This window comes from Aspergillus brunneoviolaceus (assembly GCF_003184695.1).
Source record: "Aspergillus brunneoviolaceus CBS 621.78 unplaced genomic scaffold BO95scaffold_69, whole genome shotgun sequence".
Classification (NCBI taxonomy): Eukaryota; Fungi; Ascomycota; class Eurotiomycetes; order Eurotiales; family Aspergillaceae; genus Aspergillus; species Aspergillus brunneoviolaceus.
The window spans coordinates 170-24,156 of NW_020290799.1; the positions used below are offsets into that span (position 1 = coordinate 170).

The 23,987-nt window shown below is 52.2% G+C and overlaps 7 protein-coding genes across 7 annotated transcripts; 2 read left to right on the top strand and 5 right to left on the bottom strand.

Annotated features, from left to right (window-relative positions):
- Positions 1 to 1,622: 1,622 nt before the first annotated feature.
- BO95DRAFT_467140 (uncharacterized protein) lies at positions 1,623 to 1,962 on the bottom strand (the record flags this gene model as incomplete). The annotated part of the gene is made up of 2 exons (XM_025589267.1): positions 1,623 to 1,786; positions 1,851 to 1,962. 2 exons carry the CDS (start codon positions 1,960 to 1,962, stop codon positions 1,623 to 1,625), a joined length of 276 nt encoding a protein of 91 aa, XP_025438627.1.
- Positions 1,963 to 4,123: 2,161 nt separating this feature from the next.
- BO95DRAFT_371514 (putative nuclear localization protein) lies at positions 4,124 to 6,768 on the top strand (the record flags this gene model as incomplete). Its single annotated transcript, XM_025582962.1, has 3 exons — positions 4,124 to 4,226; positions 4,488 to 4,619; positions 4,841 to 6,768. The coding sequence occupies 3 exons, from the start codon at positions 4,124 to 4,126 to the stop codon at positions 6,766 to 6,768; spliced, it is 2,163 nt and encodes a 720-aa protein (XP_025438628.1).
- A 2,448-nt stretch (positions 6,769 to 9,216) lies between these two features.
- BO95DRAFT_241944 (homeobox domain-containing protein) lies at positions 9,217 to 11,796 on the bottom strand. Its single transcript, XM_025581356.1, has 2 exons — positions 11,176 to 11,796; positions 9,217 to 11,112 (listed from the first exon to the last, which is right to left on the bottom strand). The coding sequence occupies exons 1-2, from the start codon at positions 11,497 to 11,499 to the stop codon at positions 9,373 to 9,375; spliced, it is 2,064 nt and encodes a 687-aa protein (XP_025438629.1). The 5' UTR covers positions 11,500 to 11,796; the 3' UTR covers positions 9,217 to 9,372.
- A 1,796-nt stretch (positions 11,797 to 13,592) lies between these two features.
- BO95DRAFT_241954 (uncharacterized protein) lies at positions 13,593 to 14,067 on the bottom strand. Its single transcript, XM_025581357.1, has one exon. It carries the CDS (start codon positions 13,973 to 13,975, stop codon positions 13,688 to 13,690), a length of 288 nt encoding a protein of 95 aa, XP_025438630.1. The 5' UTR covers positions 13,976 to 14,067; the 3' UTR covers positions 13,593 to 13,687.
- Positions 14,068 to 16,682: 2,615 nt separating this feature from the next.
- BO95DRAFT_241987 (uncharacterized protein) lies at positions 16,683 to 17,430 on the top strand. The gene is made up of 2 exons (XM_025581358.1): positions 16,683 to 16,794; positions 16,871 to 17,430. The coding sequence occupies exons 1-2, from the start codon at positions 16,784 to 16,786 to the stop codon at positions 17,277 to 17,279; spliced, it is 420 nt and encodes a 139-aa protein (XP_025438631.1). The 5' UTR covers positions 16,683 to 16,783; the 3' UTR covers positions 17,280 to 17,430.
- Positions 17,431 to 19,756: 2,326 nt separating this feature from the next.
- Positions 19,757 to 20,686, bottom strand: BO95DRAFT_242013 (uncharacterized protein). The gene has a single exon (XM_025581359.1). The coding sequence runs from the start codon at positions 20,588 to 20,590 to the stop codon at positions 19,910 to 19,912; it is 681 nt and encodes a 226-aa protein (XP_025438632.1). The 5' UTR covers positions 20,591 to 20,686; the 3' UTR covers positions 19,757 to 19,909.
- A 1,626-nt stretch (positions 20,687 to 22,312) lies between these two features.
- BO95DRAFT_446262 (HAD family hydrolase) lies at positions 22,313 to 23,853 on the bottom strand. The gene is made up of 4 exons (XM_025587334.1): positions 23,547 to 23,853; positions 23,401 to 23,422; positions 23,193 to 23,302; positions 22,313 to 23,014 (listed from the first exon to the last, which is right to left on the bottom strand). The coding sequence occupies exons 1-4, from the start codon at positions 23,644 to 23,646 to the stop codon at positions 22,530 to 22,532; spliced, it is 717 nt and encodes a 238-aa protein (XP_025438633.1). The 5' UTR covers positions 23,647 to 23,853; the 3' UTR covers positions 22,313 to 22,529.
- Positions 23,854 to 23,987: the final 134 nt, after the last annotated feature.

Genomic DNA, 23,987 nt, shown 5'->3' on the forward strand with positions numbered 1-23,987 from the left:
CAGCCACGACGGGATTCCTGGAGTCGATCCATCCATTCATCATTCATCCCATCTTCAAACCCTTTAGTTACTCTTCAGCCTGCTGTGAAATATAACCAAAAATGAAAAAGAAAAAAAGAAAAAGAAAAAAAAACCTTTGTTGACTAGACTTCCTCACTCTGGACCGGGTTTTTTTCCGATTGCAGCTCGTTGTCTGCACTACGCACTACTGCCACTACCTAGCTATCTGTCTACTCGGTGGCTAGCTCTCACTCCGACCAGTAGTCTTTTGTGACGAGCTCTTGAAAATATTCTCTCCAAAAGAACAAAAGGCACGCGAAACAAGGCTTAGAACGAAAGTGACACAAGTCTAAAAGATGAACTCAATTAGAGAAACCCGGCAATGATGGTTTACATTGCTCGATTCTGCATTCTCATCATCACCATCTAGCATGGCTCATCTCTACAACCTCGCTCCGTCTGCAATCTGGGTCATGATAGCACCTTGCCATGGCGGATCGCCACTCGGTTTGAACATGATACCCATCCCCGATGATCAGGGCCAAGCGCTAGCCAGGTTGCTCGATCATTGCAGGCCCGATGAGCTCCCAGGCAGTGACGATACTTGCCCGACTGGGTCATCCGAACTTCATACGAACCAGAAGCGAGGAGAAGCGCCTGTCTTGTGATTGGTCCTGAAGGGGAAAGGCGTGAGACTCCAAACAGGGAATCTCTCACGGTCGATGACTGGCTGTAGGAGAATAGTCCTCCGGAGTAGTACTGGGGGTAGTTGTCGTTTCGGAAAAGGCAGGCTAGCTAGGTGGCAATAGTAGTCGTTGTAGTAGCAAGAGAGTTGAACAATTGAACAAAGAGACCTAAAAAGAAAAAAGGAGGGAAAGGGAGACAGAGACAGAGGAAGAAGATACATAGCTTGGTGTTTCGACCCTGCTATACAGAAACCTACCAGCATTGAGACAATGCAGTGTAGCTGGAATACTGAGAAGCGATGATGCGATCACAACCTTCAAAGTGATCTGGCGTAGATATACCTCCTCCCCCATCGCTGCCGACTGACCTCAACCCCGTCTCCGATTCTCTTATCAATGTCCAAGACGGTCGCTACTCTCCATTTTGCCTAGCCATCCATCCCTGAGCTAGTCGACGGGGGATTTCCTGGCTTATTATCATCACTTGTTATTGGGATTGTTATCATCACCATCCAAAACGATTGCATGGTTGGCGGAACCGGGTGCACTTGCAGACACTTGACAAGGCTTGACTAACTTACTACCGGTAACTAACTTGAGGAGACTACAGTAACGGACCCTGTCTCGCTGACTTCGTTAGGCTCGGATCTTACACGCCGGAGCTTGCCAATCGTCCGCGTTCGCAGCACCCTTTGATAACCTTTCATCCCCCCCACCCCCTGCCCGTCCTATCTGGCGTTGTTGTTGTTGATTCTGCCGATTTGTTCAGTCCCCTTTCTGGCTGGCGCGAATTGCTCCTAGACGAGCTTCCTGTTTCGTGGAATTGCATGTGCTCCTCCATTCCAGCACCGGTCCAAGCCACACCCGCTTCTGCTCCGGCCAACACTTATCTCACCTCGTGTTGACCTGCACCGTGCGCGACACCCTCGACTCTCCTTACACACCCTTTCTCCCACCTGGTGCAGAGTCAACGCGGACGCGACCGTTCGCATCGTGGCATCGCTCCCAGTCCCTCAACCGCGCATCTTTTTTCCCCGCGGCGCGGGAAGTGACTTTAGCCCGCGAGACACTACGCTTCACAATCTTGGCTGTCTTACGAACTAGTCGCCTTTGGTCGCGGTTGGCCCAGCGGCAGATCATAACTATCACATCACATAGTATCACTTTCGTGGCTCCATTGCGCGGTTCCATTTTCGCGCAGCTGCTCCTTGGGACCAGCTTCGAGGTAGATGAACCTGGAATCGAACGTCGCAATTCTCGGCCGAATCCACGCCATCATTGCTAAGTCCAGTGCGCTCTGGCTGCCACAAGGAAAGAAAGTTGTGCATTCATCATCTGCGTGGGCTGGAGCACAAAGAACGCGGCCTCCATCCAGTAATCGGGTAGGTGCCGCATTCAGGGCTGACTCCGACTCTCCTTTGTCTTCGGGGAGGGTTTTCGGACGTCTTTGAAGCACAGTTGGCTCTGACTGGCCGATGAAAAGTGGTATCATTATCATCGATCAGACGTGCAGGGAGCGGGGGGTTCAATACCAGCACAGGGCCTCTGGTTTGTTCTATCTTTCCGATTGAGACTGCTGGCTGTCCGTCTGCGCAACCCGATCGTCCACATGCTGGATGCATGTTACTAATGCGATTAAAGCAGCAAACAGACTTGAGGAAAACGTAAGTTCAAGTTCTTCGTTTGTTTGAAGAAGCGCGCCCTGGAGAGTGATTGCATGCTCTTTTCCATTGTTCTCCGCAAGCGCAATGACGGTTTGAAGAGGAAGGTCCTTTTCATCTGGCATCTTGCGACGTAATCTTCACTTTTCTTGAGTCTCCTGACTGGCTTACTCATCTCTTACTTCACCTTGTTTCTTCATTTATTGGGATCCTTTGGTTGGATTTATTTTTTTGATTTTTATTTCATATTTTTTTTTCGTTAGAAAAGGCAAGAGAAGCCCGTCCACATTATCTCTCCAACTTATCGTATCATTTGTTGTTAATTATCGTCATTTGGCATTGTTATGTTCATTCTTGGGGATTGATGCGAGTGGCAGCGGGTAGCCAATGCGCGCAAGAGTGGCGCCGCCTTCCCGCCTTTTTCCACTGCACCTCCTCTCTCTGTGTTCCCCCTCTCTCTTGAGTCTTGAGTCTTGACTCTCCTTTTTTGTTTTTCCCATTCCCCGTCTGAACTAGTTCCAGTTCCCTTTCTTCACTCCCTCCCCCTCATCATCATCATCCATCATCCTGTTGTTTCCCCCCTTCCCCCTCCCTCGTCTTCCCTCTTTTCCATTTTTTTTCTCTTTTCCTTCCTTTCCAGTCCGGTCTCAACCCTCTTCCTCCAACCTAACCTTCTTCCCCACTCCACTCAACCTCAGTTTGTACCAACTACCAAGCGTCCCGGTCAGTTTGCCTTGCACCCACGCACGTCTAAACTTCCTTATCCTTTCTTTGGTCACACATAATCCATTGCCACCCCCCTCCTCCTCCCTTCCCCTAAGTTCCCTTCCACGCACACACACACACACACACACACACAGGCACAGGCACAGGCATACACACACCCCTCTTTTCCCCCGTCATCCCCGTCCCCACTGATCGGTTCCATCAGCGGCACGCTGTGAATCATCCACGGCTGATTTCCAGCTGTGTACCGACTCAGGAATCTACTAGTGGTTTGGTGCCTCCACCTGAACTAGGAACCGCTGCGTTCTGCAGACCGGGGGAACCTTGGATTGTTGCATTGTGTTGTTATCTCACCTTCCCCCCTTCCCCCTGCCAGCTAGTAAGCCTCATGTGGCTGTGCATTGTCTGGCAATAACTTCCCTACTTGCTCACTCGCCACACCCCCAATCATCCAATTCAGCCACATTACTTGCACGCATTCTTTGCTTGCTTGCTTGCAGGGTGTTCGTATCTTAAGCCTTCTGTGCATATCCATTCGTATTGTCATTTTTGAGACTGTTTCACTCTTGCATCTCATCTCATCTCTCGTTTGTTTTTCACCACCTTCCGTCAACTTGTATCATCATCTCTTGGTGTTTAGTGGTTCCATCCCTCACCGCCTCTCTGCCGCTCTGCCTCTCACCGCCTTTATACCCCCATCCTCCCATCATCCTTCGTTATTATTCATTCAATCTCCGTCTGGCGATTTGCTCCAGCCTTTCCGCTGATCCGCTTCCAGCAACCACTGCATGCGCGACTCGTGGCCCGTCCGTCCTCCTTTTGTTCGTCATCACTTGCATCCTCGCCCTCTAGTTCTTCCTTGGGTCTCGCAGCAGCAGCACCACCACTCCTACCACCCATCACAGGGAGCCAACCCAGTCCCCGCCCTCCCCTCCCCTCCCCCCCGGTCTGACACTCCGATTGATACCTGTCGCGTTCGCCTGACGCGACCGCCGCCTTGCGACGGCTCTCTCGACTTCTCGCCTTCCTCCCGTCCTTTCTTGGCCCGCCATGTATAGCACTTCCCACTCTTCCGTCCCCGCTCCGATGAATGGGATCGGTGGAGATCTTGTTGATGGCTCGGGCACGATTAACCCTGCAGCCTTAAACAACGGTATGTTTTGCTTTTCCGCTTGTCTCATCCTGTTACATGCCCGTCTACCTGTCTGTCCCGTGCCTTGATGCTCTTCTCAATCCAACCTAGTTTGTCTCTGTTTGCGCATTGCTTCCAAGGTGAAAGTTGATTGTCGCATCTTATTGGCGCGGTCAACAGCGGTGCAGCCGCTCTGTTGCCGCTGATGGAGGTCATTATGGGTGTCCATTCCTCTTCTACTTGTCCACCGCGACAACCTCCAAACTGACGGCCTTCTCCTAGTCGCCGTTGCCATCCCCCCTTCATCCTTCGGGCCCACGAACTCTAGCATAGCCCCTCGTGGTGTCAAGCGAAGTCGTACCCCAGATCAGCGAGGGAATGCGCGCGCAGATGGGGATCATGACGATGGTATGTGTGCGCTGGATTGTCCGGCAATTCGCTTTGTCGAGCTCGGATGGAGGACGTACAAGTCAGCGTACTTAGTCGCATGCATCCTGTCTTCTTTCACCGAAGCTTTGTGTTTGAACCATGTTGATTTTTGCGCTCGTCGTCTTGTGTTGTCTCTTTGCTCGCTCCCGACGCTCACTACATCTACTTTTACTGGGATCGTGGACTAACGTGCAAATTGTAAACAGCGGACGACCATGGTCGTCGGAAAAGGGGTCGCCCTCCTAAGACGCCACGACCAGCCACAGCATCCAATAGTGACCAGCCCGTCTCGTCCAATGCTCATGCTCAAACCCCGCGGATGCAGACCCAGCCTCTTTCGGCCCAAACATCCGCCAATATATCCCCGTCACAAGCTTCTCCGCCCGAGAGAAGCACACCAACCAAGGCTGCTTTGGTCAAGGCTCTTCCGACTGTGCGCGATCACACTACCGACCAGCTGAACGAGGCCGGTGACGAATATGTGCCTAAGGAATTCGACGATGCGGGGGAGAAGAAGGTCGATGATATGGGTTACCTCCAGGGTGGTCGCGAGTACAAATGCCGCACCTTTCGCGTGCCCCTGCGTGGAACCAAGCTGTTCATGCTGGCCACTGAGTGTGCGCGCGTGCTAGGTTACCGAGACTCGTATCTCCTGTTCAACAAGAATCGGTCTCTACATAAGATAATCGCTACCCAGATTGAGAAGGACGATTTGATCCAACAGGACATATTGCCGTACTCATACCGCTCTCGTCAGATTGCCATTGTGACGGCCAAGTCCATGTTCCGCCAATTCGGCAGCCGCGTCATTGTAAACGGACGACGGGTGCGTGATGATTACTGGGAGGGCAAAGCGCGAAAGCAGGGATTCACGGAGGACGATCTCGCAGGCGAAAAACGCCCCGGTGGTGGTACCAAAGCACGCGATGCTGCGGCAGCAGAGGCAGCGGGCGCTGCCAACTTTTTGCCCACCCTGACTCATGGCGATGTCATCTACAGCAACGCACTAGAGGCTGTGCCGAGCAGCATGACGATCGGCGCACCGCCGTCGGTCTCACTCTCGCAGCCGCTCCCAATGATCCACATGGCGACCACCACTGATGACCCACGTTTGAGAGAGTACAACAGCATGCCTCGACCCCGTCAGGAGATGACCGGCCAGCCGTACCAAGACCGGTCACAACCAAGCACAGCTGCGGAAATACTCAATCAAGCTTCGCACACAGCTGACTTCAACAAGGTTCTGACCCAACAGCGCAGCTATCGGCAGAAAGGACTGGAAGATTTCTATTCCAAGCAGCGTGAGATCGCCGCCTCCGCGGCGCCTTCGCAACCTGCACCACTCGATGCGGCCCCAGCAGCCTCCCAGCCAATGCAGTCGCCCCAGATGCCTTCGACCGGGGCGATTAGCCAAGCTCAGCCACCACAAGCGATGCTCCCACATCAGCCTCCTATGATATCTAGTCAGCCGGGCTTCCAATCTGCAACGGCCCATCAGCAGCCGCCTGTAGCGCAGTCGCCTGCTCGAGGTGTCCCTGCAGCCCGTCCAGAACTTATGCATCAACGTTCAAATCCTGGCCTCCCTGCAGGAACGCCACAGCCACCAGGCCCTTACGGGTATCCCTCCCAGCCGCAGCAGATGTGGGGCCAGCCGCCTCCGCAACCTCAGCCATCGCCCATTTCTGCCGCTGGCCCGCAAGGTGTAGCAATGCCGCAGTTTCCATCCCAGATCCACCCTCAGCAGTCTCCTTCGCCACTCGCGCACTCTCTTCCCCAGCAACATGCCTCTCAGTCGCCCCGCAATCAAGCTCGGCCTTCGGCACCTCCGATGCCGCAGCCGTTCCCAATGCATCCGCAAACACCCCAGCAACAACAAATGGCAGCCATGCCTTTCCCTGGAGTCACCGCTGTGCAGTATCCAGGTATACCTGCCGCACGGGCCATATATCCTTCCACGCAGGGTCCAGCAGGTCAACAGTACATGGCTGGAGCTCCACAGCAACCGGGCATGGCTATGGGGATGAGCCCTGGTGGAGCGATGCCCGGCTGGCCTCCGGCACCTGGCGGCCCGATGCAACCGGGACATCCGCAGCCTGGTCAATCCGGCACTCCTCTCGGATGGTCTGGATATTGAAATTGATAGAGGTTCTAGTTGGCGTTAGTTCACGACGGGAGCGTTTGCAGGGTCCTTTCTGCAAGATGCAGTTGAAATTTGAAAGAGACGCATCATTCGGTTTTCCATGAGCTTGAGTCCTGCTTGACCCGATCTGACCTCCTCCCTATCCCATGATGTTGTATCTGACATACCCCATTTCATTCCTGCTCTCTATTATCCTTTGCCCCTGGATAATGGCTAATGATAATCTGCGTTTTTCCCTTGTCTATACCCTTTGTTATACCCTGTCATGTTTTTGTTTCTGTCTATGTGTTCCCCAATGGTGATTTTGCAAGAATCTGAAGCTGAGTTCCGCAGTCACGAATATGGAGATTGTGCATGGTTTTCATATGTCTAGGATAGAGGGGTGGTCAGATGGGATGGCGGTAAATCATTTGTTTCTGCTCTTGGGTTCGGTGTTGTCAGCCCTGGGATATTCCTTTTTTTCGCGTTTCCTACATTGGATGATTTCTCTTCCGTTCTGTTTGCATTGATGGTCTTCTGTCTCACTCTACTCCGACCCATTTTACAGTGCTTTTGTTTGACAACGGTTTCGTCTGGGCATCCTTATTATGACCTTGTGGTTTTCTTCTGTCTTATCTTGCATACAGATCGGCTTTGTCTCTTCGTCAGATGTCTTATGATTATTCTTCTATGTGTCTATGGTATGCAGATCACGTACAGCTTGCACAATTTCGGGGATTATTAATTTGACTAACCCCGTTTTCCACGAGTTGCGGTTCCTGATGTATTGTAATGAGACCACGAATTTTGAAAGTGGAGTCTAATACGCAGCCAGGCAAGGCACTTGACTTGTTCCCCCAGTGCATGCCAGATTTTCGTGTGTCCTCATCTACGATGTACACCATGATCCCTTCTTGTAGTTGGGCGGTCGTGCCAACCGCACTGATCTCGCTACCTAGGTCATTCGCCCGTGACTCCTGGTCTGTTGTCGCCCCCCAGCTCGAGAATAAGTTGTTGTTATGTAGCCTTACAGCCAGTCCAAGAACATACATCAACACCAACTTGATATTCCGCATGGAGTTGGTTAGGTTAGATCTCTCTTGCCCTGTTCCTTTACGCAAGAGCAAGAAATACGGTTTAGTTGTCTCTATGATGGTTTCCATGATGATCTCTATGCTTGTCGGAAATCTTCCAATCATCCGTCTACATCATCCCGCCCAAGGGCCGAGCTTCATTCAAAAACAAAAAAACAAACAAAAACTGAAAACCGAAAACACGCCTGGTAGGTGCGCGTTATCCTTCCTCTTCCCTACCCTAGGCTCTCCCGTACCCCGGTACTCGAGCTCTTCTTCTGGGGAAACCTTGCATTGCATACCAGGATAATGAAGAGATTGATTTGCATTGAACATCACATCCCTCCCTCCCTTCTACTGTCTCTGAATGATGGCGGGGCGGGGCGGCCAGAACCCGCTTTCATGGAGCTGGAGCTGGGTTGCGTGCTCGATGAAGACTGAGACGGGGGAGGGTTGATCTGAGAGGGCAGGACAGGACAAGACAGAGCGAGGACGACGATTTCCTTTGCTCTCCGAGGGCGCATTTCCTCGTCTCTTGTTTTCTTTTTCTTATAAGGTGTCTTGAGGGGCTTGGGCTTGGGCTTGGGCTTGGGCTTGGGCTTGGGGTGGTGGTGGTCACCCACCGGCTTTGCTATGCCACACTGGGGGTGAGAGGATCGGTGGCTCTAAGAAGAAGCGTTGCGTTACAGCCTGCCCAGTGTAAGGTGCTTCGCCTAAGGTGCTTCGCTTCCTGCTTCTTGGGGATGAACCTGAACCTGAACCTGAACCTGAGGAGTGGGATGGTTGAGAGAAGGGCTGGACTATACTGTATACTGTACTGTGGTATAAGACAGTGCTGGCTTTCGTTTTACTTTACTGGATGGATTTTAGTGCAAGACAGTGCTTGCTGTAGCAGAACACTTATTCTAGTCCAATTGGTTGACTGGTTAACTGTACACGGGGAGAGAGTTAATCACCTCTATTTTCCAGGCTGAGTTGATGTAACGAATGCAAGAGCTGCAAAGGATATGATGAAGTGTTGTATCTACGACGTCACGAGAATCAGGAAAAATCTTTTTCTTGGTTTGTTCAAACGTGAGACTCGGCGGTTGGTGTTCGTTCTGCCTCTGCAGCCACAACACACACCTGCCTCGTCACCCCTCCAGATTATATGTATTACAGTAAGTAGTGGTAGTAGTAGTAGATACGTGACAAGGTGATGTGAACCAATGCCTCCAAATGTCCAGATGTCCATACGCGCACACACAAAAAAAAAGCAAACAGCCGCTTCCAAAACTTTCACATGCTTGTTCCCAAAACAAGAAGTTATGATTGAACCCTTGGCTCAAAGGTAAGGAAAAAGAAATGCTCCTGGAATCAACCACACGTGGCCTGGGGGATATATATGTAATGCCAACAAGGGTTCCACAGATGAAGAAGAAAGTCAAACGAAACCAGTCATGGCCCTGACGGAAGATAAAATGCAGGGGGGGGGGAATAAGTACATGTGACCGGTGAGCTGGGTGGGGGGTATTATTATTCGCACAATTCCGAGCAAAATAATAACTCAGAAGTCATTCGGGGTTTTGTTGTTGGCAAACGTGTATGCCTCTGGTTTCTGCGAAGGAAGCTGTTGTGCACCATATCGCTGGGCCTCCTGCTGCTCGGGGAACTCATAGATGAATTCCCGAGGCTTCGAGTCGCCTCCCAGCGCAGCTGACATGGGCATGTCCACATCGGTAGTCGTGTACACCAACGACGGAGAGTCCGTCACGGGAACATGTTCGGCGCTGTTGTCATACGACATCGAAGCCATGTCCGGCTGCGGTGTGACTTGGCAGGGGCTTTGGAAAGAAGCTTCCGGGGATGACATGGAGGTCGCATCGGGCCAGCTTCTGCCTGTCATCGAGGTTTCGCATGATGTGTAGTCATGGAAGGAGTTGTAGTGAGCGGGAGCCGACATTGGCGGAGCGCCCCCGTGAAACGGATACCCGGAAAGCATATCCACTGCCAACGGTGTCGCCGGAGGGGAGGCAATGTTGATCTGCATCGGCTGTGTCGTGGGAAACAGCTGGCTGGTGGGTTGTGCTGACAGACAGTAGCCTGCATCACTTGGGGTGTTCGGAAGCAAGTGATGCAGATCCTCTGGGGTCAGAGGGGTGGGGGGTGCTAATCCACCTGCGGTCACCGTGGGTTGCAACATCGATGACATTTCGGCTTTGGAATTGAGAGATCCCGCTTCGGCAAAAGTCGAAAGGTTGAGAGGCGAGCGTTGTGCGGCAGACGCCTTTCTCACACCTGCGTAACGAGAGTTGAGTCCTTGCGCCGATTTCGAGTGTCTCATGCTACCGTAGCCAGGGAGTCTCCCTGTTGGTGACATAGCCGACGAGCCTGAGAGCATAGACGAAGACCTAGAGGTACCAATCGCAGCAGGCCTCGGGCGTTTTCTGCGAGCAGCCAGGTCAAGCTCCTTGCCTGCCTCTCTCCACGATGCTCGGTCGGCCCCGTGAACGAGCTGCGACAGCCCTTGCGGAGTGTTGATTCCAATACCTTCGAAGCTGTCAGCGAGCTCGTCGGACGAGCCCCGTCGACACGATTCTAGGTCTTGATGGATGGGATATTGAACCGTATTGTAGGAAGCCTCCGCGTCACTAGCTGATCGGTACCCGGAGATTGGCTTGGTCGACGATTGCATGTGACCGGCCCAGTCTTCAGAGTGGAGCTGCATACCGTGAGGGCTTTCAAGAGTGGGAATAGTCAGCGACTCGCCACCCGCGGTTACAAAGTCCAGGGAGGTCTGAGATGGCTCCCAGGGAAGCGTCGTCTGTGCATACGAAGGACTCAGATCACCCGAGCTAACTCCGTGTTCGTCATGGCTATCACTTCGGGGGTTGGCCGCGAAGGTCGTGGTAGGAGACACCGACCCATCCACGCTAGCCGGATGGCTGTTGTCCCCGTCTTGGCTGTACCGATCGCGCGCCGCAACAGCAGCGTTCAAAGCTCTTTGTAGAGACGCGAAAGTTGCCTCTCGGGCCGACTCACTCCTTGTCTTCTGGTGCTTGGACCGCGAAGAGGAAGAGGTCGTCTTTGTCCGCTCACTAGGCTTCTCGGTCGATGGCTTGGGAGTATCTTCGTGCGCCTCATCGCTCTTAGTCTTGGAGTCTTGATTCGACGCGGACGAGGTCTCTGTGTTGTCTGACTTCCCCCGAGCAGCCTCTTCGGCCTCGGCCTTGGCCTTCTGCATTCTCTCGAATTCCTCTTGGCGCTTCTGTTGCTTCGCCTTTGCCCGACGGTTCTGGAACCAGTTCTAAATAACCATTAGCTTTGAAATCTCCCACAATCTTTCATTTCACGATCGAAGACCACTAACCGCTACACGGGGGAGGCTGAGATTCGTTTGCGCCGCCAATTGACGCTTGACATTGCTGCTGGGCTTGGGGTGGGCTTGAAATTGGGCTTCCAGAGTCTCCACCTGTTCCTTGGTCAACCTCGGACGCGAGAGGTTCTCTGCATATTCGTCGTAGTCCATGATAGGCTGGTGATAGAAATCGACCATGTCGAACGGGGGGTGTGGGTAGAGATAGCCATCCATCGGGTGCATCATGGAGGGATGGGTCATTGTCGGATCGAAGGCTACCGGTTGATGATCCATTGGCACGCCCGTAAAGGCGTATGCGTGATGAAGGTAGTTCATGTTGACGGACGAGAAAGTGTAGGAGAGACGAGCGAGGAAGGAGGATATGAGACGGGTGGTCTTGTATGGGGGAGTTGTCTGATTGGGATGGGGTGCGGTGCGGTGCGGTGCGATGCGATGCGATGCGGTGCTGGTGACCAAGTGTTCGAGGGATCCTGACAAGCTGCTGCCAACCGAGCTGCAACTATGACGAGGACAGGGACTTGGTCATTGAACAATTGGACCACCAAAGACTGACTGATGACGATACTAGATAGGAGTAGGAGGGGCGAATAGATGTGGGATAGGGCGGGAAGATCGGATCTTAAAGGACGAGGATAAGAGATGAAGTGGCGGTAATGATTGGAACGAGTAGACTGGAAGTAGCGGGGAGTATATAATTCTATACCTGCAGTCGATCTGTGGATTCTCGTGTAAAATAGGAAAAAAGAAAACAATTGTCAGAGAGTGTAAGAGGAGTAGCCCAGGAGAAGATAGTGGAGGTGGATGCGACGAAGAAGGGGGGGGGGCGACAGCCAAAACGCAAGAGGATCAAGGAAGGTATAATTATTATGTCCGATGAGGAAACACAGAAAAGGAAAAAGGAGAGAGCGACTAAGCTGACTGGGAAAAGCAAGAATAAAAAGTGTGAAAATGAATGACTGAAAGAGGAAAAGGAGAGTAAGAGGTGAGGTGAAGTTTGAAGGGAAGGAAAATGAGAGAGTGACGATGGATGATGGGATAGGGACAAAAGGGAAAAACAAAAAAGAGACAAGAAAGCAGAGGATGGAATGGATTGGATTGACAGAGGCAGGCAGAGCTAAAGACAACAGCAGCAGCAGCAGAGCAAGACATTAGAGCAAGAGACAAGACAGCAACAGACAATTACAGACGAAACAGACGAAACAGACCAGACCAGACCAGACCAGACAAGACAAGACAAGACAGTACAGAGCTGGTACAATCAGTGCAGTGGTCAGTGAGTGAGTGACTGTTCAGCTCCATACTGCTTTGCTCAGTTGGGATTGGTTGGCAGTGAATGGAGTCAGTCGACAGAAGGTGTGGAGGGGAGACTGATGATTGGCGATCGCCCAACCGGAACTGGCTGGAGGTGCAAAGCTGCAAAGCTGCAAATGTGCAAATGTGCAAATGTGCAAAAAAAAAAAAAAAAAGACTCCAAGATTCAAGTCTGGGCCGGCTCAACTAGTATCAGGGCCGTATTGTAATCCTACACTGCTGGGAAATCTCCTGCAGCCTGCTCTTTGCTTTTTCTCCCTTTCCTTTCTTTCCTGCTGTTGATTTACACCATCAATTGTTGGCTGAATCTGATGGTTGCTGTCTTCATCAGCTCCCACCCAAACTTCTCATTCATCGTTTCCCTTATCAACAATGCTCTACCATTGAATCGCCCAGCCAAGAGCCAGACGATACCGAGGAACCAGATGGATCCATGATCATGGATGGATGGAGCAAGTTCCTGCCCGTTCGGGACTAGCCGAGCTGACCGGATAACGAGCCCATTACCAGGTACCGTACGGGAGGGATTTCTCCAATTTATTCTTTTGTTTTACAGAAATAATAATGTTCCTGGATGGATTTTATTTTTCAGTTCCAGTTATGGCGTTCCACTTCCACTTCCACTTCCATCCGCCCCTCCCCCTTCCCTTCCCACCCCCAAAAGACAGCCCAGAGAGCAAAGCGCTTTCTACCTAAGGGGGTGGCGGGCTGGGCTTACACATTTCTATCACCCACCTACCTACGAGTACGAAGCCCTTCAGGAGTGTGTGTGCCTCCACGGTTGCCCGCTCGCTCGCTCTTTCTCTGTGTCTCCGTACCCTTTTTATTTTTAAAAATAACTCACCCTCAAGGCTGGCGGGCTAGCTGGCATACCCCCATTCCCTGGTGGTTCCAGAAGAGCAAAACAGAGCGAGGCGTGGGCGGTCGGTTCCGGGTATCCCTGGATACTGTTTGTACTGTGTACAGTACTTCTGACAGTCGTACTTATCGACTCCGTAGCTGAAGCACAGTACGTGTACTTCCGAGCCTACAGGTGCCACTGCCCCCTCCTTCTCCTCTTTCTTCTTCTCCAAAAGAACAATTGAGTCAGAAAGAGCCAGATATTGCCAAGAGGGTCTCAGCAGAGTGAATCAAGTCCCCCTCCGCGGTGGCGGTGACGGTTGGTCTATCTTTCGGGGCTCAGGATCGGTCGCTATCGCCAGGCCGATCGTACGGAGACGAAGGAATGGGTCCACGATGCAACCTGTGCCTCAGAGGATGGATGCTCAATTGCTTTTTTTCCCTTTCTCGTTATCGTCAGATCCGTCCGAGCGGTGCCGGAAGAAGAGGGCGGCGCGCCCCAGATGGATCGGAGTCCATCTTTCCCTAGCAAGAGGAGGAGGAGGAGGAGAAGGATGATGCTCTCCGCCCGTGCCGGAAATGCGAACGACCTATTGGTCTGACTCTCCTTTGCACCCTGGAGTCCGATGGTTCTTATCATATTATGAGTTTTTGTGGATGGATGTGTAGTACATACAAGTTTACCTGCTCACGTAACTGTTGGAGGATGGCTTGGCGGAGATCTAAGTTTGTTGAGTGTGTTCCTCCCCCCTTAGACCAGAGCCCTCAGAGCCCTACGTACAGTACCACACTCGGGCCGCGGAGCTTTCTGGGTCAACCACGGATTACTTGCTCTGCCCCTTCCGCATAACCGCCTCGTCTCGACATCCAGACTTCTCCCCTCTCCACCTCCAATGCTTCCCGGGGAATGCGAACTCTGAATTCCAGTCAAAGTTTGGCCGATTAAGCTCCTGTGTCAGCTCGAATTGACAGTCTGGCCCATTTCCCCGGGATTCATGATTCAGAACATGGCTGGAGGTGCGAAATCTGCGTAGAGCGCCCATCCGTACGCCGGGCTGGGAGCGTTCCCTGGATTTTCGTCAGTTCCTGCATTAGCGCCACTAACATTAAGGGCCGATTTTAGCTCTTACCAGGGGGAGGGGTTCCATCTGGGAAGATCCGATAAAGACAGTTGCTTGTAGTTCCATTTGCACCCTCCTCCATGGTTAGCAAGATGATAACAGCTGGGGCAGTAACAGCAGCTGCTGCTGTTACTGCTGCTCACCCTTCCAAGTGCAGGAAGAGCTGCAACGTCACGTCTCACGTCTTACCGTGCAGAGAAAAAGCAACTTTCGACAAGACCGTCACGACCCCTCAAGTGGGTCCTGCGCTGAATAGAGTCAGTTGGTAGCCTGAGGGAAAGTCTGGCACAACCAAGATATGAGTAGGTGTGCGATGGGTTTGGCCCAGCTCAGGGTTTGATCCTACTGGGCCATACAGCGATCACGGGGACTTTGGGGAGGGAATCGGGGGTGCGGTCCATGGTTTGTCCCAAGCGGCGCTTAGATTCACCGTACGTACAGTAAAGTACATATGCTGTATCCGGTTTAGTTCCCCAGCGGTCCGAAGATCCCTCTCTTGTCCGGGAGGCCCCCCCCCCCCCCAACTTCCGATTGATATTTGATGATCTTAAGAAGAAAAGAAGTAAACCCTTGGGCCTTGGGGGCCCTATCATATGAAACCTTAGGCACACTTGGCCCATGAATGATTAACAACCAGCACGTCTACCGTAGCCTAGTCCAGTACATAGGCTCGGGCTGTCATCACATGATGGCAATCCTCCTGTCGGGTCTCCGCAAAAGCATGATGGGCATGATGTGATGATGGCTCGGGGGGGATTCTGTCTGGGTCAAGGTTCACTTATCTTATTACGTTTAGCCTCGTACTGTACTCCGTACTGTACATCCGCAATACTCACTTACACCCACGGTACAGGATGTACTGTACGGTATGCACCCCTACCTTCGCACTTCCTCGAGAACGCACAATAGCGAAACAATCAAGCGGGGAAGTGGCCGACCAGAAGGAAGCATTGAGTCAATGCGTTTTCTGGGGCCTACTTTTACTGCATGCAGCAAAAGCGAGACTGCGCATTGGCATAATGGCGTGAATAACCTTCATTGTTCCGTTTGGGTGAACCAAGGACCAGGACCAGGACCAGAACCAGAAAGCAGCTGGCACGGATCTCCAGGACCTGCCTGTCAACCTTCTTTTTTCTCCCTGCCCGCAAGGTTCCTACGGTAGGTCAGGAAGAGCTTGAATTTCCTGGATCTGCAAAGGCCGAACCCCCCGGTCAGCACTAAAGCAATTCGAAAGGGAGCAATTGAGGAAGACACCTCAGGAAAGTCAGCACTAGAGAAGATCAGACTTGAAGATTAAAGACACTGGGGGTGTGTTTGCTGCAAGTTGCAACAGCGTGGCAGCTCAACCAGCCTAAGGCCCCACCGCAATCCAATAGTCGACAGATCCTCCGTCGATCAGCCTCAGGGATCTGTGGGTTTTTTTTTTCGAACGAACGAGTTTCGACTTGCCTTCCCTGTCCCTTCCATTCGAATAGCTTACTTCCGAGTTGGAAGTGAATCTGGTGAATGAAATTGGATACCAACATTCCTTCCATCTAAAGAATGTGCTCCCAGACAGCGGCCCGTTCTTGCCTGTGGCAGACTGTCAAAAATGACTCGGGAGAAAAACTGGAAAAAAACATGCTCTTTCCTTTTTCGGTGCTAGTTCGGCATGCAGGCCGAAGAAGCGCCCGCGCGTCAATCAATCTCATGGGCTTACCTGCCTCCAGTACTCCGTAATCCGTAGTACTCTCCGTACGGGTCGGAGTAGGTAGTCACTGGAGAAGCTGCTCACGGCCTTTCCAATTTTCATGGTCATGTTAGGGGCTTCTTAGTTCAAACGCCATCATATGCGCTCTCGCCACACCGGTGCTCGATGGGCATTCAGTCGATTACTCCGTACTGTAACTACGGAGGCACAGCAATACTTACGGCTCAAAGATTCGCCCATCTGATATACATCTGCATGCATGCCATGTGTGCATGGGTCACTACCCTGTCCTTCGGCTGCCTTTGTGAGGTTATTGAGCCCTTTCGGTCTGTATGCAGTAATCTTGGAGGCATTGGTTCCGTTGACAGTTAAAACGTTACCAGGTTCGAAGGCTCAATCGCGATCCCAGGCGATCACTGCATCCATTGTGTTGATTCCACGCTAAAGTTCTCTGGGAAGGCTCTCAAACCTACCAGAAGCCCAGTCTTGCCTCCTAGTGCATGCTTGTCTCCGGAATCTGGTGTGCCTCATATTCATAGATGCCTGTGGCTTTGGGGAAGGACTTCGAAACATGGGTGAACACCAATAACTGAATTCCGGAGCAACGGATCGTCAGTATGTGCAGTACGGATGGTGGATGGAGAAGTCGTCAGTCTCACTATGTCCACCGTCATAGCTCCCGACGGGGCTAGATGCTGACTTACTTTCTGACTGTTGCTTGTAGGCTCCTCCGGGACTCCGCTCGGGTGACCGGGGATTGCATCAAACCAAGCACCTGTTTGCATCGATCCTTCGCTGGTTCACGTGTGGGATACAGCTATTCGGTTGAACTTATCGCGATAAGCGGTTCAGGCCACTCAATGCGTGCTCCAGATTACAGTTACCCACTTAGCATGGGTGATGGTTTTGAAGTACGGAGTAGAGGGTGGGGGTTCATGTTGAGTAACTTGGCCCTTGGACCAACCAGCACTGGCAACACCATGCATCACATCTTGGAGCTAACCAACAATCCCTCCATCTACAACAAACACAGAATTTCCGGGGCATGGGAGGGGATTCTCCTGTCTGGAATAACCCCCCCTGGGGCGATCCCGCAAGCATCCGCACAGATCCTTTCCCCAGTGGTTTGCTGAGGATCAATGGGATCGAACAGAGGCCGTTGTCGACCGACAGAGAGGGGATTCTCAAAATATGGACCCTGGAAAGGGGAGCAGCAACTGCAAGTGGGATGCAGAAAAAGGAAATAAAATCCCCGATGATCCTCGGTGCATGGATGTGATTATTCTGTAATACCTGGGCAGAGGGGGGGGGGAGCGTGTACCATGATGAGGAGCGTCGATTGCACTACAGCCCGCCCTTCCTGGAAGCCTCATTTGACGATAATCTCACCAAGCCCGTAAGCTCGACTGGGGCCCGCAGGTCGATCCCCTCCTCATGAATGACATGGGGGCATCCCTGTCTGGGTATAAGGTTGACTTGGCACCGGGGGATCCTCCTCTACTGCCTGTAATCCACCACCCGGACAGTTCAAACCTCCAGCGCTTCCACTCCCCTGGGTCAGATCATTGCTCATTGCGTCCGCCGTCGACAAAGCAGACTAGGCTGACCCTCAGGCGCTGCACTGCCGGTCGGCACTTTTAGCATGCGACAATCATTTTCTATCAGGGGCTGATGGAAGAATTATAGAAGGAAGACGGCGAACGAACACTCCACGCAAAGACAGCGGGCTCGAGCTTTGGGCGTGGTGTGATCGCAAGCTATCAGCCCCTCCTTAGACTCCTTGTCTGCATGAACCGACATTTGGATTCCTGGTGGTGTCTCCGTCGGTGCGACTTGAGCCGTTCCTGTAGCAAGACCTGCAGCGCCACAGTGCATGAAGTGGCGGTGCTGAATGGTCGGAGTAAGCTAGCTCAGTCTGGTAGCATCAGCCACTATCCATGATGATCGACACCACCTGACTATTATAGCGGTGCCTTAGCCCTGAGGCAACCTTTAGCTTGGGCTTAAGTTACCGGTAGAAGTGAAGCTGCTGCAGTAGTGCAAACTTACCTGAGTTCACCACACCACCAAAACTTATCACTCCTCCACTCCACTAAACTCGCATCGGCTCCAAACTCAGAAACCTGGCTAGATCGTATCAGGATCGTGTCATGTTCTGTGAGAGAGAGCCACAAAAGAAAAGCATTCCTAGGATTTGTCAGTTCGCCACCACGGCTCGATCCATAGGCCATGGCCCTACGATCGTCCTACTATCCCTGCTCCTGACCCGGGCATCTCTGATTCTATCACTTTGTGACTGTACGACTCTGCTCAGCACTTTAGGGTGGCCGCCGCTATTCCTGAGGAGTCCCTTGTCAAGTTCCAATTTCGACCAGGACGGTGAATGTTTCGGTGACGCTTGGCGGACGATGGCACACCAGGCGATTGAGATCAATTCATTGCTGCCTGAAGCAATGCTCCTGTAACAATCTAAGCCCTGTTTTGATCTCTTGCTCAGTGTTTAATCTCTTCTGCTAGCCCAGTATTTCCGGATGGCAAGCTCTCAATCCGATTCAGCCATCGTTATTGCGGATTCCGCGGTATACGGTCCCGCCGAAGCCTCCAGAAAGTTGTGTCTTTCGGGGAGCAACAAAACCGAGAAAGAAACAAGAAAAATCACATCCAGGGAAGCGAAAAGCTCCATCCCTTGCAGAGGGCGTCAGACACAGCTTTGAAGGCTCTCTCGACTGAGAAGCTCGGCTCGATCTTCCAGCCCGGGAGCTGCAGCAGGGATCATGACGATCCACACGGACCTCGTCCGCAAATTTCGACATGTCTGTTTTCCAGAACCTGATCTGCCTTTTCGGTCAACGAGGCGAAATCTCTTAGGACTTGCACTTGTGCGAACATCGCCGGCAAGAAGGAGACATGTCTCTTTTTTTTCCTGTGATGTTTAGCTTCCCTGGAAGCTGTACAGAAGATTCTGCAGGTCTGACTCTGCTCGTGTACCTCTCAAACGGGTGGTGACCCTAGGATAATCTGGGATATAGGTTCGTTTCGATCCTCATACGCCGCCCGGGTCTTAGCTTATTGCGTTTCAGTCTCGGTCTACGTCGGACAGCATTATCTGCAGCGAAGAAAACCGCGTCTCCACATCCAGTCGGACTGAGAACTATGTATTCGGTCTAGACGAGCCACCGTTGGAGCAGTTGTATGGAGGTCGGTAACGGCTGGTGCGAGAGTGCACTGCGGCAGCCACCATGCAATAAGACCGATGTCTGTTGCTGGTGGTTTGTTCGTTTTCTTCCGAAAAACGCCCCCATCCTTTTTCTTTTCCAAGGCACGGAAAACCACAGAGAGAGGACTTCTTGTTGCAAATCATGGACCCATCTGTGGTGGGGGAGGAAAACAAACGCGCATACATACGTGATACATCTCCGGGCTCTTTTTCTTCTGTCTCCCAAGATTTGTCGGTGAGCACGCACGCTTTGCGACGACCCTATTCAACAGTCAACCGTTTAACTTAATCTGATGATTTATTGCATCGATTACAATCCCGAGACCTTCCTATTCCGCTCCAATGGATAGGATCTGTCACGGTAGGGCGAGGCCTTCGTCGAAGGTCGGTGAAGATGAACGACTTCTTTTGTGGTCGGACAATATTTTGCCATTCTTCATCGGGAGAAAAATCACTCGGGTTCCTTCTGTGTTTGCCCGCTCTTTTTTCCTCTGAACAACCCCGGTGGTTTTCTTTTCCTGCAGGAAGGAAGGTCACGGCTCACCGCTAGCTACGGTACTCCGTGGTTAGTAGACCATCATCACAGCGGAAGGGCCACAAGTCTTCGTTCGGGGTTTCGGTGTCCAATACGAACAATACCATGGAGGTTCCCGAGACACCGGATGGAAGAGACTTGCTCCCTGCTAGCGGTAGGGATACTGGACCTCTGACCTGGCCAATCCCGGTGGGGGGTCGTGTGGGGGTTTCGAGGTGTAGATTTCGGGAGTACCGCGTAGGTAGCTCGCTTACTCCGTACGGAGACTCGTCGCCCCCTCCTCTTCTGCTGCTGCTGCTGCTGCACTTGTGACCTTGAATGCTGTCTGTGAAACGGGCACAATGTGTTCCAGCGGGGGTATGTACTGTCCTGTACATGTACAGTCTACCAAGGTCACTCCGTAGCCTCCTCCAGACTAATCCCATAGCTATCCCATAGCTATTCCACACCAAGAAGCGCAGTAACCTCCTGCACACATGTACCAGTAACCAAAGCCCCAAGAACAAGTCACCCGGTACCCAGTAGTTAACCAAGAATAGCCCCGTTCCCCGAACACTAAACAAATCTAGCCCGAAGGGTATTGCAGTCTGGAAGACGAAACAACCCACCCCATACCAGTATACAAGCATGCATGCTCCGCCGGGGGGAGGGGGGGGGTCATCGCGCGAAGCTCGAAAATTGCAAATTGGCATTCATTCCATCCATTGCCACAGAAGACAAACTGTTCCACTTGGGAGGCGAGGTGGCTGGTTCGGATGCCAAATGCCACTGTCTGGTGCCATTCACCGAATTGCTGTCGGGATTACGTGCTGTCAAGGATTGCTCTTGGGGTACGGAGTACGGTATGGGACTTGGTTGCTGGATAAGGTATGGGCTTAGCCTACTAGTTATACCTTAGTCTATAGCGGAGGGCGGAGTAGTGGTTGGTAAAGTGGGTGTTGGGGTTTACAACATGTTGCTGCTGGTGCAGTGTTTTCGTCACTAGGTTGAGGAGGAAGTTTGATATCAAGTACAGTAAGTACGCTTCATGTACATATCTCTCTGGTGGCGAGGTGGATGGCAACAACAGTCTCGACATGCTGTGCCTCGTGTAGTAGTTCAGTCACAGTCATACTGTGACATCGTTCGCCCATACCAGGGCCTCAGGCCTCGGCGCGTGGGTTGATACATAGTTACCTCCCTGATTACTTGGTAAGTACCCCAGTGATATCTAGATATCTAGATGTCCACTGACAGCAATTGAGCATTGCATTCAAACACTAAGTCCCAGAGCCCTCCTCACTTATCAAAACTAGTTACATCTCCCCCTACATCCTCTAACGTCCAAATTAATATCATTTACGTCATTGATACCCTTCTATCTTTCCACAGAAACCAGAAATCTCAACAACTTGCTACAGCATATCCACACTCTAAACCACCAGACTCCCTCACTATGGCCTCGGAAATAAAGTAAACCCACTAGACCAAAGACCAACTCCCCATCCATCCACACTCCCATCCCCAACGAACTGCACATCGACAACACATGTAGACCATGAAGACCCGAAAGCGCGTGAGCAGCGCACCCCGCAAAATCCACCTACAGCATCTACCTGACCCGAATTCAATCCCATAGATCTGAAGCCAGAGCCATACCGCAACCGATAATCTGTTCTCATCGGCCGTTGATGAAGTATGCCACAGGGCACGGCTGACGGGTCTGGACCCTTTGCTTCCGGGCTACCTGTTCGTTTTACCTGTGCCTTGTTCTGGGTATCACGATGAGATTGGGGTTGTGAGTCGGTATCTGTGGGTGAGTATGTAGGTATGTACAATTGGTTGAGGGGGGCAGTATGTGGGATGGAATTTCTTCTGTCGTCATAGGGTTCCTTCCTTTGATCTGCACGAGAATTCTGCACGAGAAAGGAGAGTCGGGATATATATCTCTGGTTCGACATTATAAAAGTATGAGGTGAGTAAGTGGGTAAGAGGGCCTGGGGATCTACATGGGTCTCTGGGTGGAAGGTAACTAGTGGTCATGGTTTGTATGAGGAAGTCAATAGTGTGTTCCTCTAAGGCCGTTCGAGTGGCTACTTAGTCGGCCGCTTACAGAATTTAGGAGCTGGATGGTTTGGATCGGCTTGTCGGGTCTAGCCTGGTATGGCGAGGTCTAGTGCTACTACTGTACGGGATACTTGTCGGGTCGGGTTGTCGCGAGGACTTCATGGGTACTGTACATGGGCATGATACCAGGTCTATTCACCTTGATGTTCGGTGTTCACCGGCGGGGTTATGGCGAATAGAGTACATCCTCTGCCAGAAGGGCAGGATGGATGTGTCGGGTTGTGTAGATCTATGGCTGCATGGGCATCGGGTCTGATTCTGGGAGTTATCTGATACTTCTGTGTAGCTGGCTGGCTGACCATTCTAGTCTTATGTCTATCTATGATGCTAAATATGTACAATGCGAATGTTGTCAGGTCTGTGTCTATCTAAGCTGGAAGGCAAATCTTGGCTCCAAAGATACAGCAGTAGGAAACAGAGAAATCACCAAGAAGGCATCTTCATCGAGGGAAGGGGGGTGGGTCTGTCACTACTACTTCCATGCCGAGCCAGTCTAGCCTCTTTCTATCCTTCTATCCTGCGCATCTATGCCTCAAAGGCATTCCGCACCTCCAGCTCAATCCGTCCATCCACCACGCTCTTGACGCTGATGCTCCGCAGGTCCTCGATGATCACATCCGCCCCGGCCGCCTGAAGTTGCTCCAGCGTGTGGGTCGTCGTCAACGCAATGACTGTGAACCCAGCCGCCTTGCCTGCCTTGATTCCCGAGGGCGCATCCTCCAGCACGACCAGCGCGGGCGAATGCTCCAGACCCAATCGTGTCCGACCCAAGAGATAGCACCGCGGGTCGGGCTTGCCCAGCTCGACGTCCTCGGCCACAACCAACACGTCCGGGTGCGTGAGGTTCAGCACGCCCAGCCAGCCTTCGAGCAGGGCGCGCGTTCCGGATGTCACCACCCCCCAGCGAGCGCCCGCCTCGTCCAACGCTGACAGCAGGGACCGCGCGCCGGGAATCTCAACGGCGTCGGATCCGTACTCCTGAGGGATACGACCCTCCACGTAGCTGACGTCTGTGGTGTTGTCAGCGCTGCGCTGTTGTGCGTTTGCTTTTTTTTTTTTGGTGGACTTTCACAGCAAGGAAGGGTCTGTGTGTTGAGGAGATCGGGTGTTGCTTTGGAGGGGATTCAGGAAATTCGATCTGAACTGTGTAATGGCATGCGTGTACAGTACAATCAAAAAAAGACTTACACTCCCAGTTGGCCTTCGTAGGGTCATACAGCTGCAGCGTATCAATGCTTCGGCGTCCGTGTGAGGTCGCCAGGATCGTCGCGGGGTCGACGCCTAACTCCGCGCCAATTCTGCAATGGCGAAATGTCGCCACGGTTAGCGATGTTCCGACAGAAGTTGTACGGGCTGCGGTTTGGGGTTGCTGTATAGAGGACTGGACTGAACTAACTTGTGCCAATGTTTCACGATCGCTGGTGCGGGGGCGAAAAGAGAAGGATCAGAGCGTCAGTTTCGATCGATCGAGGTGCCAGTGTGCGACGGGGCGAGAATGCAAATCATAAATAGACTTATGGCAAATTTTCCGAGGGCACTTACCATCGGTTGAGTCGACGATGGTACCGTCGAAGTCGGAAAGGAGACCGTCAAAGGTGAGGATTTGCGGAGGGGCAGAGAACGAGCCGGTTGAGTTGGACATGATAAGAGCGGGGTCCGGAGTAGGACAGCGGACTGGTGATGCAGAAGAGTGGAGAGAGGTGCTGTAAGCAGTAATAGAGATTCTTTCTAGAGCGAAGCTGTAGGATAGAGCGAAGTAAGGAGCGGACACAGTCCTTTGCGAACGATTGACGGGAATAGGCCGAAGAGTAAATGTACCGATTGTTTTTGCGGGATGGGATGAGATGATGGAGATAAGTGATTGATTAGGTGATTGTCCCGCGCGAGACACAGAAGCCTCGGAGATCGGCCAAACATGGGGCCGGTTATCTTAGCGTCAAATCTTGGCGGCACAAAATTGTTGTTCGCAGCGACTCGATTTTC

Coding starts and splice junctions, on each gene's coding strand:
- BO95DRAFT_446262 (XM_025587334.1), bottom strand. CDS start 23,646: ATGTCCAACTCAACCGGCTCGTTCTCTGCCCCTCCGCAAATCCTCACC. Junction 23,423..23,546: donor CATCGTCGACTCAACCGATG/GTAAGTGCCCTC, acceptor CCCCCGCACCAG/CGATCGTGAAACATTGGCAC. Junction 23,303..23,400: donor ATCGTGAAACATTGGCACAA/GTTAGTTCAGTC, acceptor TCGCCATTGCAG/AATTGGCGCGGAGTTAGGCG.
- BO95DRAFT_242013 (XM_025581359.1), bottom strand. CDS start 20,590: ATGCCAATTTGCAATTTTCGAGCTTCGCGCGATGACCCCCCCCCTCCC.
- BO95DRAFT_241944 (XM_025581356.1), bottom strand. CDS start 11,499: ATGAACTACCTTCATCACGCATACGCCTTTACGGGCGTGCCAATGGAT. Junction 11,113..11,175: donor TCAGCCTCCCCCGTGTAGCG/GTTAGTGGTCTT, acceptor ATGGTTATTTAG/AACTGGTTCCAGAACCGTCG.
- BO95DRAFT_241954 (XM_025581357.1), bottom strand. CDS start 13,975: ATGATAAGAACCATCGGACTCCAGGGTGCAAAGGAGAGTCAGACCAAT.